The sequence below is a fragment of the Rhinopithecus bieti genome, unplaced genomic scaffold (assembly GCF_001698545.2).
Source record: "Rhinopithecus bieti isolate Rb0 unplaced genomic scaffold, ASM169854v2 scaffold_9899, whole genome shotgun sequence".
NCBI lineage: Eukaryota > Metazoa > Chordata > Mammalia > Primates > Cercopithecidae > Rhinopithecus > Rhinopithecus bieti.
The window spans coordinates 5054536-5074031 of record NW_016806979.1 but is presented as its reverse complement, the minus strand read 5'-3'; the positions used below and the strand labels follow the sequence as shown (position 1 = coordinate 5074031).

The window sequence follows — 19496 nt, the reverse complement described above, 5'->3', positions numbered from 1 at the left end:
TTTTTTTTTTTTTTTTTTTAAGACAGAGTCTTAACTCTCTCGCTCTGTCACCCAGGCTGAAGTGCAGTGGCGTGATCTCAGCTCACTGCAACCTCCGCCTCCCAGGGTCAAGCAGTTCTCATGCCTCAGCCTCCTGAGTAGCGGGTACTACAGGTGTGTGCCACCATGTTGGCCAGGCTGGTCTTGAACTCCTGGCCTCAAGTGATCCACCCACCTTGGCCTCCCAAAGTGCTGGGATTACAGGCGTGAGCCACCGTGTCTGGCCTAGTCCTTTATCATATATACTCTAATTAATTACAATTGGCCACTTTTCAACTAAACCTTTCCTCCCAAAAAGGACTGCCCGTCACACTTACAAAGCCATGTAAATGGCATCCATGGAACAAACTAGAGTTGATTTCTTATTTCATAGAGGAAAGAATTCCATCCACTGACTTAATTATCTGTAGTGCTTAAGATGTGATGTGCTTAACAGTGTTTAGTGAGAGAAAGATTCTCTGTTCCCTGGTCCTGTTTCTTGGCCTTTTCTCCATCTGCTGCTCATTTTTATACCCAGCTTCCAGGTGCACACCATATTTTCTCCATTCTGATGGAAAGATGAATGTATATTTTAAAATTGAATGAAAACTACAAATCCTGGCTGTGTTTTATTATCCCTATCTCTGTTTGTCAATTTGAAGAAATTGAAGGGAGGTAACGATTCTAAGACCCCGTAGTACAGAAATATTCTGCAAAAAGCAGTGGTATTTGAAGGATCATTTTAAAAGTTTAATATCAGTATTTTAAATGTAAGAAATTTGTTCTACCTCATCAATTCTAACTTTAAAAGAATTCCTATAAATTATTAACAAAAAGATGCCAAATTCATTCTGATGATAAACACTTAAGAGTAGAGATTATTTTAATTCTGTGTACTTAAAATAATTTTCTATGTGCTCAAACTTCTTGTTTTGCGTCAAAATTTTCTGTTGCATTTCAGTTTTTAGCATCTCTTCTAGAACCTTTAGAGTGTCAGATGGTACATCCTAGTGTTTCTGTTAGGATGCAGATAAGTTATAGTCTTGCCAGATTCAACTGAAAATGAAAATACTGGGCCAGGTGTGGTGGCAGGCATCTGTAATCTCAGCTACTCAGAAGCAGGAGGATCGCTTGAATCTAGGAGTTCGAGGCTGCAGTGTGCTATGATCACACTTAAGAATAGCCACTGCATTTCAGCCTAGGCAGCATAACAAGACCCCATTCCTGTTAAATAAATATAAAAATGGAAATATTCGTTTTTTTCATTTTTTGGGTAAGCAAGTGTTCTTCCATTTCTTTCTAAGATTTTGAAATGTGATGCTTGCAAGTCGTTTGCCTTCTCCATGAAAATACTCACTAGACATTTCTGCTGCCTTTAAGAGGAATTTAAAATTCTTTATAAAAATCAATTAACTATGCTTACTACAATCTTAGTATTTATCCTTAGTTTTGACTTAAACAATTTGTAATACATATTGCCTCCTCAAAGAGATGGAGGTCTAGAGATAAACAAATTCGAAGTGAGTTTATGATTTACCTACAGTAAATTAGTATTTTTATAGCTAAATGGGCTTTAGCAACACATAAGTTATTTTAGCTTCCCAAAACCTTGATAATTTTATTAGCTATGTTAATGTCTCTGATTTAATTTTGTCCTTTCAATTTGTAAAACTGCTTCTCCCAATATATATTATTGTCTTTTGTGTAATTAAAGTTATTATTGTAGTTAGCAATTGCCAGCGATAACTGGTTAGGGCTAACTCCCCTGTTATTGGTAACTATATTTGCATAATATATTGCTCAGCATAGAGCTTGTAATTTAAAATGATTTCTAGGTTGCGTATCCTTTTGTTACTAATCCATCTTACTGCATTTTCTTAGAATAAAGAGTATCAAGGGAACTGACTCCGTACTATTTTTAGTCAGAAAATTAATACATTTCATAATTAATATTGTAATATCCACGTTGAGGCCAAACAATGTAAAATTGATGGTTAACTATTTGCATTTTATACTGTAAGCTTTTCTCTTCAAGTGTCACATGCTTTCTACAGTTATGACTTAAAATATTTACATTTCTGTCTCTGAGCATAATGTATCTGTATGAAAATTACAACTGCTGGCCGGGTGCGGTGGCTCAAGCCTGTAATCCCAGCACTTTGGGAGGCCGAGACGGGCGGATCACGAGGTCAGGAGATCGAGACCATCCTGGCTAACACGGTGAAACCCTGTCTCTACTAAAAAATACAAAAAACTAGCCGGGCGAGGTGGCGGGTGCCTGTAGTCCCAGCTACTCGGGAGGCTGAGGCAGGAGAATGGCGGGAACCCGGGAGGCGGAGCTTGCAGTGAGCTGAGACCTGGCCACTGCACTCCAGCCTGGGCGGAGCGAGACTCCGCCTCAAAAAAAAAAAAAAAAGAAAGAAAGAAAATTACAACTGCTACAAGCTGTCAACCTGACTATCAACAGTGTCAGGTGAGCTTATGGTGGAAGCAAAAGATTAGAATTTGAAGCAAAAGATTAGAATTTGAGTTGATTTGGAAAAATAAGGTTGACCTATGCAATATAAAATGTTTTTTGTACTGAAGTGTGAAGGGCATGGGGAAATCCTTCTTGTTGCCTGGTGTCATAACTTCTTCTGTGCCTGTAGATAATACAGTTGGCCCTTGAACAGTTTGGGATTAGGATTATCAAAAGTGTAACTTAGGACTTCCCAAAAACTTAACTACTTGACCAGAAGCCTTATTGATAACAAACAGTCAATTAACACATACTTTTTTATGCCTTCAGAGTTTTATACAATAAGATAAGCTAGAGAATGGAAGACATTATTAAGAAAATTGTAAAGGCTGGGTGCGGTGGCTAATCCCAGCACTTTGGGAGGCCAAGGCAGGCGGATCACTTACCATCAGGAGTTCAAGACCAGCCTGGCCAATATGGTGAAACCCTGTCTCTACTAAAAATTCAAAAATTAGCCGGGCATGTTGTTGCATGCCTGTAGTCCCAGCTACTCGGGAGACTGAGGCATAAGAATCTCTTGAACCCGGGAGGCGGTAGTTGCAGTGAGCCAAGATTGTGCCACTGCACTCCAGCCTGGGCAACAGAGCAAGACTCTGTCTCAAAAAAAAAAAAATATAATAATATATTAATATATACTAGTACATATATATTATGTTTGTTTTTTTTTAATTGTAGGGAAGAGAAAGTATATTTACTATTCACTAGGTAGAAGTAGATCATCATAAAAGTCTTCATCCTCATCATCACCATGTTGAGGAAGAGGCTGAGGAGGAAGGGGGCCCTTGGTCTTGCTATCTCTGGGGTGATGGAGGTGGAAGAAAATTTGTGTATAAGTGGATCCCTAAAGTTCACACCCGTGTTAAGGGTCACCTGTGATGCCACAGCCTTCTATATGCGTCTCTAACCTGTTTCCACAAGGGACCAATCCCTGAGGATGCTGTTGCAACAGGACTTGGCAGAGGAATGAAAGGGTTCCTGAAAAACCCTCCCAGAGTACCTATAGGAACTACTCTGATCTGTAATTCAACTCTCTTCTGCCTTCTAAGACAGAAACCTCAGATCTCCCTCAGCTTGTGGGTGGTACCGTGGGAACCGTCTGTATTTTCCAGTTATGACTTCACCTTTATGTGTTTAATCTGCCATCTTCTCATTTCTTTGCCCAGATAAGGTGATCTGTGTCTATGATGGTCAAAAGTTAAACAAGAATAATATTTCAGTATATATTTGTAACTCACAAATTTTTCTTAGAATGATTTCTTTTATGTCATTACATATAATACAATAAGTAAACAAGCTATTTAACCATAGTTTTAAACTATTCTTCTAAACCCTGCTGTGTTGCAAATGCTGACAATTGAATAGGCTTTAATGTTTAATGGACTTTTAAAGTTGTAAATGGGTAGAGGTCAGGAGTTAGAAAATGGCAATTTTTTATTTTTTCATTTTTTGAGACAGATTCTCGCTCTGTCGCCCAGGCTAGAGTGCAGTGGCACAGTCTTGGCTCACTGCAACCTCTGCCTCCTGGATTGCCAAAGTATAACTTAGGACTTCGCAAAACTTAACTACTTGGTTCCTGGGTTCAAGAGATTCTCCTGCCTCAGCCTCCCCAGTAGCTGGCATTACAAGTGTGTGCCACCACACCCAGCTAAATTTTTGTATTTTTAGTAGTGACTGGGTTTCACCATGTGGCCAGGCTGGTCTTAAACTCCTGACCTCAAGTAATCCACCTACCTCCCAAAGTGCTGGAATTGCAGGCATGAGCCATGGCATCTGACCAGTTTTAAGAAGCTAAACAAGCCATGTGCAGTGACACGCTCCAGTAGTCCCAGCTACTCAGGAGGATTGAGTGAGCCCAGGAGTTGAGGCCAGCCTGGGCAACACAGTGAGTCACCGTCTCTAAACAAAAATAAATAAATAAAAATTTTAAAATACAAAGCTACACAAATCGGATTACATGTAATACATTTGCCTCCTTTAAGTTTTCTACTAAAGGCTATTCTAAGGATAGATTATCTTGAAATTATTTTGAAATTGAAAACTGAATTATATTTTTACTTCTCTCTGATGCACTTTCATTATTTTCTCTACCCCTTGGAACCTTTTTCAGTTTCATCAGGCTGGGGAGAAATGCCTCATGTTCACTCAAAGACTGAGAACTCTTGGGGAGAACCATCCTCCCCTTCTCCCCTGGTGGATAATGGCACAGCAGCATGGGGGAAGCCACCCAGCAGTGGTAGCGGGTGGGGAGATCACCCTGCCGAGCCGCCAGTGGCATTTGGAAGAGCTGGCGCACCTGGTGCTGCCTCAGCCCTGTGCAAACCAGGTAAGCCTAGCATCGTGCTTGCCCTGATCTGGCAATTTAGAAATGACTCAAAGTATTGAATTTTAAAAAGTAGAGTTTTAGGATACTTTCCTCATTATATTTACACTTTTACTACAAACCAAGAATCTTAATCAAGCACAGTGCCTCACACCTATAATCCCAGCACTTTGGGAGGCCAGGGCAGGAGGATCTCTTGAGCCCAGGAGTTCGAGACCAGCCTGGGCAGCATAGTGAGACCTTGTCACTACAAAAAAAAATGGAAAAATTAGCCGGGCATGGTGGCACACGCCTGTAATCCCAGCTACTCGGGAGGCTATGGTAGGAGGATTGCTTGAGCCTGGGAGGTTAAGACTGTAGTGAGTCATGATTGTACCACTGCATCTGGCCTGGGCAATAGAGCAAGACCCCATCTCTTAAGAAAAAAAGCCAAGATTATAAAATATTTGCCATGCCTGGTACGTGAACACAAAGGCGCTTTTAAGAGATGTCCAGGCCGGGCGCAGTGGCTCACGCCTATAATCCCAGCAGTTTGGGAGGCCGAGGTGGGCGGATCACGAGGTCAGGAGATCGAGACCATCCTGGCTAACACGGTGAAACCCCATCTCTATTAAAAATACGAAAAAATTAGCCGGGCGTAGCGGCGGGCGCCTGTAGTCCCAGCTACTCAGGAGGCTGAGGCAGGAGAATGGCGTGAACCCGGGAGGCGGAGCTTGCAGTGAGCCGAGATCGCGCCACTGCACTCCAGCCTGGGGGCAGAGCGAGACTCCGTCTCAAAAAAAAAAGAGATGTCCATGCCCTCCTTTTATAATAATCCAAATAAATGCAAGAATCAAAGCAACGAGCATATTATGTTTGATTCTCCTGGTAATGCCCACACTACTTCAGCAGTATTCTTGTACCTGCCACATTAAGTAATTTAAACCTGCTATTTCACTGAGCAAGATAGATAAAGCATGTCATCTTCTTAAGATTAGTTTTTGAAAATATTAGTTTTACCTCACAGCAGTCTAACGTATCTTGCCGTCTTGCCCTGCTTTCGTTTTGTCAACAGAATTCCACTTTGGGTGGAATTGGCCATGTTTGTTTTCAAGTTATTTATCCCTAAACAACTTGAAAAAATAAATTGTGCATTTTCCTCCCATTTTCTGAAAGTGTAGCAAATTTGCAGGTAATAAATATCCTTATAAATGTCCAGATTATGTGTATACTACGTGGAATTCTTATATGGGTGTTTTGCAATGTGATATTTGTAATATTAACATGAATATAAGATTACTGATTTAAATCTGATATTAAAATTAATTCTGGCTGGGCATGGTGGCTCATGCCTGTAATCTCAGCACTTTGGGAGGCCGAGGTGGGTGGATCACCTGAGGTCAGGAGTTCGAAACCAGCCTGGCCAACAAGGTGAAACCCCGTCTACTAAAAATACAAAACTTAGCTGGACATGGTGACGGGCACCTCTAATCCCAGCTACTCACGAGGCTGAGGCAGGAGAATCGCTTGAACCCGGGAGGCGGAGGTTGCAGTGAGGCAAGATCAGGCCACTGTACTCTAGCCTGGAAGACAGAGACTCCATCTCAAAAAAAAAAAAAAAATTGTTCACATAACTGCAGAAGCTTCATCTTTTTTGGTTCTGTTTTTCTTTTTGTTTTTGTTTTTTTTGAGATGGAGTCTGGCTCTGTTGCCTGGGCTGGAGTGCAGCGGCGCGATCTCAGCTCACTGCAAGCTCCATCTCCTGGGGTCATGCCATTCTGCCTCAGCCTCCCGAGTAGCTGGGACTACAGGCGCCCGCCACCACGCCCGGCTAATTTTTTGTGTTTTTAGTAGAGACGGGGTTTTACCATGATAGCCAGGGTGGTCTCGATCTCCTGACCTTGTGATCCGCCCGCCTCGGCCTCCCAAAGTGCTGGGATTACAGGCCTGAGCCACCGCACCCGGCCAGAAGCTTCATCTTTTCTTTGCACATTATTAGATGTCCTAGATATTAAAATGCAACTTTATTGCCTTTATATTTTGTTTGTTTGCTAATGCTCGATAGTATGTTCCATATAGCCACCACTCTGCTCAAAGTATTTATTCCATTTGTATTACTTTTTGTTACAAACCTAAAGGATAGGGGGAATTCTGAGTATTTAGATTCATGTGCCATTTTGAGGCAGTGTATTCTATCTTGAGAATGTTTCCTTGGAGGCACAGTTATGTGCCTATTCTATATGTTTATCAGCGTTATATCTTCATTAAAGACCCAGCTAATTGCGCTGTTACCTAGTCTTTGCCCTTCTTCATATTCTTCCAAGAAGTGAAAATTTGGGGTAATTTTGATACCGAAAATCACTTTGTATTTTAAGAAAGGAGGGAAAAACAATATCTGAAGTGGAAACTCAGTGGTCACTTTGTAGCTCCATCTGCCTAAGGCCTCCATCCTGCTAGTCTGTAAGCGTCTCCTGTGGGCTTGTTAGAAATGCAGCCTGTTGAGCCCGACCTCAGGCCTGCCGCACTGCACGTGATCCAGCTGACTGTCATGAGTGGGCAGGTTTGAGAAGCTCTGCTCTGTGTGACTTAATCCTCACAGGTTTGGATCAAGCAGTGATTAAGAATCAGACAGAGGTGGTCATTTCAGCAGCACACGTACTAAAATTGGAACAATACAGAGAAGACTAGTGTGGCTCCTGTGCACGGATCAGATACAGATTTATGAAGCATCCCATGTACAGATTTTCCTGCCACTTGTGATGGCTCATGCCTGTAATCCCAACACTTTGGGATGCTGAGGCAGGAGGACCACTTGAGCCCAAGAGTTTGAGACCAGCCTGGGCAACATAGTGAGACACAATCTCTATTAAAAAGAAAAATTTTGCTGGATGTGGTGGCACATGCCTATAGTCCTAGCTACTCAAGAGGCTGAGGCAGGAGGATCACTAGAGACCAGGAGTTCAAGGTTGCAGTGAGCTATGATTGCACTATTGTACTCTAGTCTGGGCAACAGAGCAAGACCCAGTTTCAAAAAAAGAAAAAATGTACAAATTTTAAAAACCACACAGGACAATGAAATGTTTTAGGAATCTACATTTCTGTAGCCTTTTCATACCATGTAGAGATTGCCACCTTCCCTGGTGGCCCCAGGATTTGTTCTTAGCATGTTTGTGTTTCAGAATGATCTATAGTTGGTTAAGGAAATTTAGAACAGCACAGAGTACAAATAGCTGGTGTTTGAAGGAAAAATTATGTACATATACATGTTTATTTACGTATGTAGCAGGAGAAATTCAATTCTGAGATCTGGGAGAAATGAAGGCATAAAAAGGTAGATTGCAGTGCATCGTTTGTCCCGCCTCCCCTAAATTATTTGTTATAGTGGAAGCATCATCCGCGTTAGGGACGTGAATTTGATAAGTTCATGTTTGCTCTATTTCTAGCTTCAAAATCTATGCAAGAAGGCTGGGGCAGTGGTGGGGATGAAATGAACCTCAGTACCAGCCAGTGGGAGGATGAAGAAGGGGACGTGTGGAATAATGCTGCTTCCCAGGAAAGCACCTCTTCCTGCAGCTCCTGGGGGAACGCCCCCAAAAAAGGACTTCAAAAGGTAATGCATACAACATTCTTAAAGATGGCATACCCTGAAAACCAGAGGCACTTCCAACACATTCAGTATCCAGTTCATCAGCTGAAAAGATAGACCTGAGGTTCTCAAAGTAGTCTTAGGACCCTTGGAGGTCCCGGAGACCCTTTCAGGGGAGTAAGCAAGGTCACAACTATTATCATGCCAGTACTAAGACTGTCTTTTTCATTTGAAATCTCTCTCCAGTATAGGGTAGAGGTGTCCAGAGATCTTTATTATAGCAGAGAATGTGCACAAACAGACATGAAAATCCAGCCATTTATCTTAAGCCAGACAGAGATTTGCCAAAAGGCAAAACAGTGCCACCCTTCTCATGAAAAATTAATTACTTTTTATTTTAAAATGTTAGGTTAATATGTAATGACTTTGTTATTATTTTTAAACAAAATATTTTTAAATTTTCTCAGTTTTAATTTCTAATACAGTAAATAGCAAAAGACACAAATCATATAAACAAAAGTTCTTTGGGATCTTCAGTCTCTAAGAGAGTTTTATAGGGTCCTGAGACCAAAAAGTTTGAGACAGATGGTTAAGAAGTCTTAAAACAGATGGGCAGGCAGGGCACAGTGGCTCATGCCTGTAATCCCAGCACTTTGGGAGGCCAAAAGGGGGTGGATCACTTGAGGTCAGCAGTTTGAGCCCAGCCTGGCCAACATGGTGAAACCCCATCTCTACTAAAAATACAAAAATTAGCTGGGCATGGTGGTGGGCGCCTGTAATCCCAGCTACTCAGGAGGCTGAGGCAAGAGAATTGCTTAAACCTGAGAGGCAGAGGTTACAGGTGCAGTGAGCCAAGAACGCCTCACTGTACTCCAGCTTGGGCGACACAGCGAGACTCCGTCTCAAAAAAAAAAAAAGACACAAATGGGCAATCATCTAGAAAAAATTGAGATACACATTTCATATATATGTGGGATACATGAGACATGTATCTCTTTTTTTTCTAGATGACTGCCCATTTCAGTCCACATTCAGCATGACTGAATTTCAAGTAGGTCACAAATTTAAATATTAAAAATATAAAAATGTGAAAGAACATTAAAAACAATTTTGGAGTCAGAGAGGCCTATCTAACTATGACCAAAATCTAAAAGCCATAAAGGAAAATCTTTTGCGTCAGTAGATAAATATAAAAACTGTACATGACAGAAAATACCATAATCAAAGTCAAAAGAAAAATAGCAAACTGGAAAAATATGTTTATAACTCATGTCAGAGAGAGGGCTGATCTCCCTGATGCATAAAGTCCTAGAAACTGATTTAAAAAAAAAAAAAAAGCAGCCAGAAAAAAAAAAAAATCTCAGAATGTGAAGAGTAGCTGGTCCACAGAGAAGGAGCACCAATGGTCCTAGACACAGACTCACAGGAAGGCAGTGCAGTTCCAGACAGCACTCAGAGACGCCTGCCATTTTTCATCTCTCAGACCTGTAGAAAGCCAACATTTTGATTTTTTTATTGAAAAGATTTTTTTTAGGGACAGAGTCTTGCTGTGTCACCTAGGCTGGAGTAACAACCTTGAACTCCTGGGCTCGAACTGTCCTCCTGCCTCAGCCTTCTGAGTAGTTGGGTCTACATGTGCATGCCACTCTGCCCAACTAATTTTATTCTTTATTTTTTCTGTAGAAAGAAGAGTCTCGCTTTGTGGCATTTATACAGTTTTGTATTGCAGCATTTTGTAGTAAAAGATAAAATGGTTTAAATGTACATTGGTGGAGTAACAAGTTAATTGTCATTTCTACATTACGCAAAACTATTTAAAAGGAAATTCTATATATGTATTGATAGGAAAAGATCACTAAAGTACATTGTTAAATGAAAAGCAAGGTGCAGAAAAACATGTACAGCGCACACCCTATTTTGTGGGGTAGGAGGAAGAAAACTGTGTGTGTGTGTTTGTGTGTGTGCATGCATGCACACGTAGTGTATTAGCTTCTACAGAATGTTCTAAATTCTCTGGAAGGGCAAATAAGAAACCGTTTTGAGTAGTCTCCTCTTGGAGAGAACAGGAACTAAGCAGATGGGGCGGCATGAGATGAAAACTTTCTTTATACCTCGTTTATGCTTTTGAATCGTGTGAATGTATTCATGTTCAAAAAAATGTAGTTTAAAAAAGCATTCAGTTAATAATCAGCAGAAACCAGAAACTAAAATCAGAGCTCTCCGCTCATGAGTAGTAGAAGTGATACAGACATCAGAAAGAATCCTTTTTACAGTTGGGCTGGCAAATAATCCAGTTAATGATGGGACCAAAAATACCAAATTGGTAAATTAAAATATTGGCTGATCTGGCTCTGGCCGCATAGTAATGATTAAAATAGCCCCCAAATAAGCTAGTTCCTTGAGGAAAGAAAGCCTGTTTGTAGAGCTCCATGTGCTCCATGGTGTAACTGTGGCAGGCTCAATTGTGGAAAACACTATGAAGAATATTTTTAGAAGGGGATTTTTTTCATATAATGATAATGCATCATTAAACCTTTGCATTTATAGGCTCAGCGGGAATGTTTTGTTTTGTTTTGTTTTGTTTTGTTTTGTTTTGTTTTGTTTTGTTTTGTTTTGTTTTGTTTTTGAGATGGAGTTTCGCTCTGTTGCCCAGGCTGGATCGCAGTGGCGCGATTTTGGCTCACTGCAAGCTCTGCCTCCCAGGTTCACGCCATTCTCCTGCCTCAGCCTCCCGAATAGCTGGGACTACAGGTGCCTGCAACCACGCCCGGCTAATATTTTGTGTTTTTAGTAAAGACGGGGTTTCACCGTGTTAGCCAGGATGGTCTCCATCTCCTGACCTCATGATCCACCCATCTCGGCCTCCCAAAGTGCTGAGATTATAGGTGTGATCCACTGCGCCCGGCCAGAGGGAAGTTATCAAGAAGCCTCCTGGCTCCTCTGTGGTGCCATGCCCTCCCCCCGACACTGCTCTTTCTGTAGCTGACCTTTTTCCTCATCCTCTCCTTCACTGACATTTTCCTCCTTACTCCTTTTCTCTACCCTGTGAGCTATAAGTAATAAATAGTTCATAAAACTAACAGGTTTTTTTCTCCCTTTCTTCTTGCTGCCTGTTTATTCATTGGAATAAACCCCCTCATTTTATCATTTTTCAGAATAAAGCTCAGAAAAGGGCAAAAACTGTGTAAATAATTTTTAGTAAACTTCACATAGGGTTGTGTTCAAGGGAGCACTTAGAATTACTGGATAGTAAAAGTAGTATATATTTGTGATTAACTAAATTATCTGGGAAAGAGAGATAATTATCTTGCTTTTTTTAAGTTCATAAATTGCACACATATACCAACCTGCAAATGTACCTTGATGCTTTCCATAGTAGTAGCCATGAAATATTGTTAGAGAGTTTCTGGAATACAGCATTATTCAATGTTAATACAAAAAGATCCTGTGACTTTTAAATGACCCTGAATTTAGGCTGTCTCCCGTTTCTGGAAGAAATGCATTAAAATATAGCTCATGGACTTTCCCCTTTCCCACACTTTGTTCCAGGGCATGAAGACATCTGGCAAGCAGGATGAGGCCTGGATCATGAGCCGGCTGATCAAACAACTTACAGACATGGGCTTCCCGGTAACTGCTGTCATATTTTACTGCTACCTACCATGCGTCCCGAAATGAAATGCCCTGATTGTTTCCTCTCCATGTTTGCTCTGTGTGTCAGAAGGCACCAAGATTATTTGAGGAATGAGATATTGACATCATCTAACTCTTGAATCTCCCTTTTACCTGGGTAGTTTGGGTTAGGGATCATTGCTTTGAACTACAGCAAAGACCTACATAATTTCTGTCAAAAAGGGTGTGAGAGCCTTTTCCTAGAAAAGAAAATGCTGTTTTTTTGTTTTGTTTTTTTGTTTGTTTGTTTGTTTGGAGACAAGGTCTTGCTCTGGCACCTAGGCTGGAGTGCGTGGTGTGATCAAGCAATCCTCCTGTCTCAGCCTCCCGAGTGGCTGGGACTACAGGCATGAGCCACCATGCTTGGCTAATTTTTGTATTTTTGGTGGAGACGAGGTTTCACCATGTTGGCCAGGCTGGTCTCAAACTCCTGGGCTCAAGCAATCTGCATGCCTCGGCCTCCCAAAGTGCTGGGATTACTGCCATGAGTCACTACGCCCAGCCAGAAAATGCTGTGCGATTTTTAATTTTCATTGGTTTTATACAGTTTTATGTTTACTTTTAATTCATAATTAAAAGTGAATTTCATTAGTGTATAGAGTATATTGACAAAGATCACAAAAGAAAACTTGGTATAAAATACTAAGGTTTCATATCCAGAAAAAGTATCCTAACCAGACCTGCTTAGTTTCTAAGTTTCCAGTCGTATGTAGGGAGAATTCATACTGCAGAGTGTTCCCCTGAAAATACCACAGTCTGTTCAGTTCCTGAGATTGGATGGCAGTTCAGATGACAAGGAATGTGGCCCATATTCGCCATGTATTCCCTTCATGTGCCTTTTTTCAAAATCCTTATTCAAATGAATGTTTATCTTTCAATTACTGTAGATGCCTTTTAACAATGAGTCCAGAATGGCCTCCATGTAGAGGAAGAACCCCATCCTTCACACTGGGCACAGGCCCTCTGCATTGGGCAGGGCATTGTGTTGGTGGCCTAGGCTCTGCCTGTGTGAGTGGGCAAGAGGTTGCCCGTGGCCTCAGTGTGTCCTGATTTAATGCTGTCTCAGTTATCGTGGCACCCTAGCGGCTTCTATCATCCCCTGAGATTACTGTGTTCCAGTCATAAATTATCAAAGTGAATCTACTTGTTTTGTTTTTCTGTTTCTTAGAGAAAAGTTGTTGATGATAGAGCCTAGACTTGATGAAGTGAGAAGTGAAGCTCTGCACTCCGACAGTGACTGACATAGTTGCTGGGACTAGAGAGAGGCATGGAGATGGGCCCATGACAGGAATCCTGTCCTAGGAGAGCATCCTGTCCTCATGGCAGGTGTCCTTGTCTGTGGCCCTGCTGTCTTGGCATAGATTGCATCTTTATGGAATCAGTGCTACTCAGTGTTGTACAGAATGATTTTAGGACCAGACACAGTGGCTCATGCCTGTAATCTTGACACTTTGGGAGCCCAAGGCAGGAGGACCACTTGAGCCCAGGAGTTTGAGACCATCCAGGACAACATGGAGCGAACCTATCTCTACAAAAATAATACTAATAGTTACATTTTTTAAAAATGAAAATGAGTTTAGGAGTACTTACAGGGTTTTACTGTCACTCTGCATTTTGTTTCCAAAGTGTTAAATACACGTGCTTTACTTTGAAAATCAAGTCAATACATTTTCTTATTACAAGTATTTTAATTCAGAAGACATTGTCTCTGACTTCAGCAGTGAAGAAATGTATTTCCAGTTCCAAAACCTAATAACTATGTCTTTAAGTTGATAGTAATTAAACTATTTGTAAGCTTTCCTTCTGTTAATTAATGTGCATTAATGAAAACTCTGTTTTCCTACTCAGAGAGAGCCAGCCGAGGAGGCCTTGAAGAGTAACAACATGAATCTTGATCAGGCCATGAGTAAGTCATACAACATCCTTTTTAAAAAGGTACCCAGCTGTGAAGTTTTACTTTCCAGAAGCATTTGGTTGTAGTCATGGTTTAATGGTTGAATATGTCCTGGGTAGACAGGACCAGGCCACAGTGAAAGAGCAACCGCACAACAGGCTGAGTGAGTCTCTAGGGACTAGTGGACTTTGGAGCCCAATCGCCAATACCATAGGTGAAGCATGTTGGCTTTTCTCAATATTTTCCCATATGTTTTAAAGGGAGGTAATAATGACACTCTGAGAGACACTGGAACCACACACTGGACTTCAGTGGACACACTGAGTGCGTTCCTCATGCCTTGCCCCAGAGTGGACTTGCCTAGGGGCCAGCAGAAGCGTCGCCTTGCTGGTTGAGCACCAGCTCTTGTTGAAAGATAAGATTTTCTGTCAAGGAACAAGCAACCCTAGTTCTTTTGGAGCTGCTTTAAAAGTAATAATAATGTTAAATATTTACATTTAAATGTAGTTGATTCTTATTTTCTTGGTGGTTATGTTCTATAAAGTCACCACAAACACTGAATTAATGAATACTGAACCAGTGCTCCTAGGAGACATGGGGTTGGGTTCCTGTGAGCCTTTGCTCACAACATTTTTGTCAACCAATCAATATATAACCTTGTTTTATATGTTTTTCTGTTTCAAGACACCTTATTTAGTATTGATATATATTTCTCACAAGTAATCATATGCCATATTTGTTAATACCAAAACATTAACCAAGAAGGGTATACCATTTTTCTGACCCTGGATAATGTGACCGTAAATTTAGTTGGCCTTCAGACTCATAACAATGCCGTCCACTACACTCATGAATCCACAAATTTAGCCTCTCTTCCATAGCTCTATCACATGCCCAGATGTTACTTGAGTATTTCTGAGCAGCTCACATACAGGTCAGTGAATTTTCTCTTCCTGTTTCTGGATGTACCATGTCATTGATTCATGATCATTGAACTCAGGGCCAGCAGTGCTTTAACTCATGCCTACATGAAACTTACTTGACACACGTACTTCCTCCGTAAGGTGCTTTACTGCCTTCTTGAGCTTAAAAACACAAGACAGCACCTCAGCCCCACGTGGGGGGACCACTTTAAACACCAGCATCACTACGGAAAGCCCAGAAACACGAAAAGCGTGACAGTAAATGGACAACAAAAGGGCACTTCTTTACAGCTTGAGGTCTGAGGCTCAGCCTGAACTGGGAACACGAATGTTGGGCAGCTCGCATTGTTTTGCCAATCTGCACATGTCCACAAATCACCACAGAAGTGCTGCAATTATTGATTTGGGGGTTACAAATTTTAGCAAGTAGGACAGTTTTACAAGTACGGATTTCATGAATAATGAGGATAGACTGCAGACTGTCTAATCGTGCACGTGGGTCAACATGTGGTACAAACTGCCAGGGTGGGACAGAGCAGCGTGTGCTGCAAGAGGTGAATTCTAACTCCCTAGAACTGTGGAGCAGGACGGAGGGTGGGCCAAACACATACTAGTCATTAAGCCAACACAGCCATGAGAATAGAAACAGTGTCTGTTTTGCACCATGTTGTGTCCCCCACATCTGGAAGAATCCTTGCAGATACAGGACTCGGTGAATGGAGAGGCACGGCCATGAAGTAGGAGAGGAGCTGTTGCAGACAGAATAATCGGGAAGGCCCCTGCAAGAAAGTGACCATTGAGTTCACCAGAAATGAGAAAGCAAGCTGTATAGAAAACTAGGGGAGGGGGTGCATCCCAGGGAAGAGGACAAGCCGAGCCCCTGAGGACCAGCCATGGCTGGTGTGGTTGCTGCGGAGAGAGCAGAGGAGCGACAGGGCCAGATCAGAGAGTGCAGGAGCCATGGAAGGATGCACGAGACCAACCCCCATCCCCTCACCGTGAATCCTTGGCAGCCCCTTGTCGGGCTCAGCCCTAGCAAAGCCAAGGGCTGTCTCTGCCCCTGGCTTCCCTGTGTTTGAAGGGGTGGAGGGTCTCCATCCCTCCTTGAGGCCTTAGCTGGTGCCTGTCTTGTGCTCAGCACTCACTTGTTTTGTTTACAGCGTTGTTTCTGTTTGTTGTGCTCCAGGTGCTCTGCTGGAAAAGAAGGTGGACGTGGACAAGCGTGGGCTGGGAGTGACCGACCATAATGGAATGGCCGCCAAGCCCCTCGGCTGCCGCCCGCCAATCTCCAAAGAGTCTTCCATGGACCGCCCCACCTTTCTTGACAAGGTATGAATATAGGTAGTTTTGTTTTGCTTTTTTAACAAGAGGAGTTTTCATTTCAACTGTGTCCTTAATACAAGCCAGATTAAAATTTGCTGGACGGTAATACGTAAATGACTTTTGTCCATTTTTTTCTAACATTATGAATGTTTAACTCAAGGGAATGTCGTATTTCATGTGATGTTACTGAGAATGGAAAAGACTGGGATTGAAAATAGATTTTCCATTTTTATTGTGTGAACTTGGCTGGTTTTCTGCTTCAATTTGTCCAGTGGGCAAGGATCATCAGATTTCCATTTTAAAACACAAATATCTCATTTTAAAAACACAGATCTTCCCTTTGGAAATGATGTGTTACATGTTTATCCTCAGGAAAAGGGATTGGAAGTGATGGAGCTTGAGCACCCATCTCTGGCTGCCCCTTGTCAGTTGGCCACATGAGTGACCACAGCAGGCGTCCGTGGAAAACTCCCTGAATATTTAGCAAGTCCAGTCACAGCTCAGTTCCCAGTATTGTCATGTAATGATGTCCCCACTCCAGACTGGTGTGACTACAAAGCGGAGAAAAGCATTACACTAAATTCAGTGCAAACATTGAGCCTTGAAAATAAAATTGAAGTAAGGAAGGACACATTTTAAAAAAAAATCAACAGTGAAAGGAGGCTGGGTGTGGTGGTTCACTCCTGTAAACCCAGCTGAGGCGGGTGGATCACCTGAGGTCAGGAGTTCGAGACCAGCCTGGCCAACATGGTGAAACCCCCATCTCTACTAAAAGTACAAAAATTAGCGAGCATGGTGGCACACTCCTGTGATCCCAGCTACTTGGGAGGCTGAGGCAGGAGAATTGCTTGAACCCGGGAGACGGAAGTTGCAGTAAGCTGAGATCGTGCCATTGCACTCCAGCCTGGTCAAGAGAGCAATACTCTGTCTCAAAATAAAAGAAAAAAACAGCCGGGCGCGGTGGCTCAAGCCTGTAATCCCAGCACTTTGGGAGGCCGAGACGGGCGGATCACGAGGTCAGGAGATCGAGACCATCCTGGCTAACACGGTGAAACCCCGTCTCTACTAAAAAATACAAAACTAGCCGGGCGAGGTAGCGGGCGCCTGTAGTCCCAGCTACTCCGGGAGGCTGAGGCAGGAGAATGGCGTAAACCTGGGAGGCGGAGCTTGCAGTGAGCTGAGATCCGGCCACTGCACTCCAGCCTGGGGGACAGAGCGAGACTACGTCTCAAAGAAAGAAAAAAAAGAAAAAAAAAAAAAAAAAAACAATAAAAGGAAAGGCTCACAAGCAAAGAATATCAGAGATGGGACTTGATCTTACTCTCAGAGTCCTCCAGCACGTGATCTGCCTCAGCTGCAGCTGTGGGGTAGCCCAGGGTGAGGCTCACATCCTCGTCCTTCCCCTCGCCAGTGTGGAAAGAGTTCAAACTCATAATGCCCAGTGAAATTGGAATTACAGATAAATAATTTTTGAAATCATACTAAAAAATTACTGTTCATCTGAAATTCCAGTGTAACTCAGCATCATACATTTTTATTTGCTAAATCTGACAACCCTAAATTGGGACCCTGACATTTAAAATATGGAATAATGCACAGACTGGTTGTGATGTTAGCTGACGTAAATTTGCAAAGGACCTGGCACATAGCATGACCTCAATAGATGTAAATAATAATAATAATAATAAGGTTCTGTCTTTTATAACTTACTTTTATAACTCACCCTCTTCTTAGATTACACCCTATGAAACTGCTGTGTTTGTAGGTCAAAAACAAATGTCACAGAATTCAACCTATGTATACCTACAGCTTTGGTAATAACTTCTCAAAAAGAATCTGTTTATTTGAAAATGGTTGTGCCTCCATCCTTCCTCCGTGCTCCTACCTGTTAGGAGCCAGTAGTTAGGAGAACAGTAGCAGCTAATACATGTGTTTGTAAAATACTTTTAAACTGAGAACAGCATCTTAATCCTATTTCTCTTTTTCTTTTTCCCCTCTTGCTTTTGCCCATGTTCTCCATTCCCTTATCCACACTTTTTTGATCTGTTAATTATTTATCCATCCATGCCTCCTCTGTTTCCTTGGGAAACTGTTTGGTGCTTTGTCTGCTGATGGACACTGCACACAGCTCACCCTTTCTTTCTCCAATCAGGATGGCGGCCTCGTGGAAGAGCCCACGCCTTCACCGTTCTTGCCTTCCCCAAGCCTGAAGCTCCCCCTTTCACACAGTGCACTCCCCAGTCAGGCCCTGGGTGGGATTGCCTCCGGGCTGGGCATGCAAAACTTGAATTCTTCTAGACAGGTAAGGCTGTTGGGAGAGAGCAACACGTGGCCTTTGTTTTATCTGCCTTCTAAAAAATGTGTTTGAGACATAAACTTTCTTATTTGCAGTTAATACCTCTATTTTAAAATATGACTGAAAACGTACAGGTAGTTGAAATACTACCAGGATTTCCCTTCAAGTGACTTACTGGAGTCAAGAGTTGAAGTAGGAAATGCTTTAGTTATATTTATTCTTACACTTCACTAAAACATGTTAAGTTCAGCACCCTTGGTCTAATTTGGGACTGGCTGAAGTGATGATGTGTTGCACAGTGGTCTTCAGCTGCCAGATCCATCCAGAGGTCCAGGTAGTGCCCAGCCTCTTTCCTCTTGGCAACCAAAACGTTACATCTGTTGATCTGTGAGAAAGCACCACATTCTCCCCCTTTTTCCCAGAAATAAAGATGACATCTCTTGCAAGGTGGTTCTCAGGAGTCACACTGGCATTTTTTTTCCAGACTTCAACACTCTTTGGGTACAGCTGGAGATCACTTTTCTAAGTCAGTTACTAAAGGAAGGACCTGAGAGTGTCGTTTGCCACTTCATCTTACTTTTCTCATATAGACTCTTAACATGAAGTGTTGTACCAAAAAACATATGATCCTTTCCCATCCCTAGGACATCCCTTCTCTCTGATTTTCTTAGGGATGAGGTTGACACACACACACCCCTTGGAGACATGTCTCTAAGACACTGTGACATGTGGGTGGCCAAACAGCCTCTGTGTGCCCATTGTCCCAGTGTTGTTACCAGTAGTGCCCTTTCCACTCACCAGCGCCCAACTGTGTGATCCTGGCGATCTGACATTGCCCCCTGGTGGTGATACAGTGAGACATCTCATTTCCGTTGTTCTGCCAGTTTCAAGTCAGCAGCCCAGCTAGGGTGTGCACTGGGGTTCGTTCACAGCTGTTAGGTTCACAGAAGGGGGTCTCTGCCAGTGC

General features: G+C 42.3%; 1 protein-coding gene across 6 annotated transcripts in view; it reads left to right on the top strand.

Annotated features, from left to right (window-relative positions):
- Nucleotides 1–19496, top strand: part of TNRC6C (trinucleotide repeat containing adaptor 6C) — an 82256-nt gene that overhangs the window by 29947 nt on the left and 32813 nt on the right. For 3 of the 6 annotated variants that reach the window (XM_017879420.1, XM_017879418.1, XM_017879422.1), the window contains exons 3-8: nt 4644–4859; nt 8279–8445; nt 11971–12051; nt 13942–13999; nt 16097–16239; nt 18362–18535. In XM_017879420.1, coding sequence (XP_017734909.1) covers nt 4644–4859; nt 8279–8445; nt 11971–12051; nt 13942–13999; nt 16097–16239; nt 18362–18535 — 839 coding nt within the window. The remainder of the gene's footprint in view (nt 1–4643; nt 4860–8278; nt 8446–11970; nt 12052–13941; nt 14000–16096; nt 16240–18361; nt 18536–19496) is intronic. The other 3 variants (XM_017879419.1, XM_017879421.1, XM_017879423.1) reach the window with 2 other exon arrangements.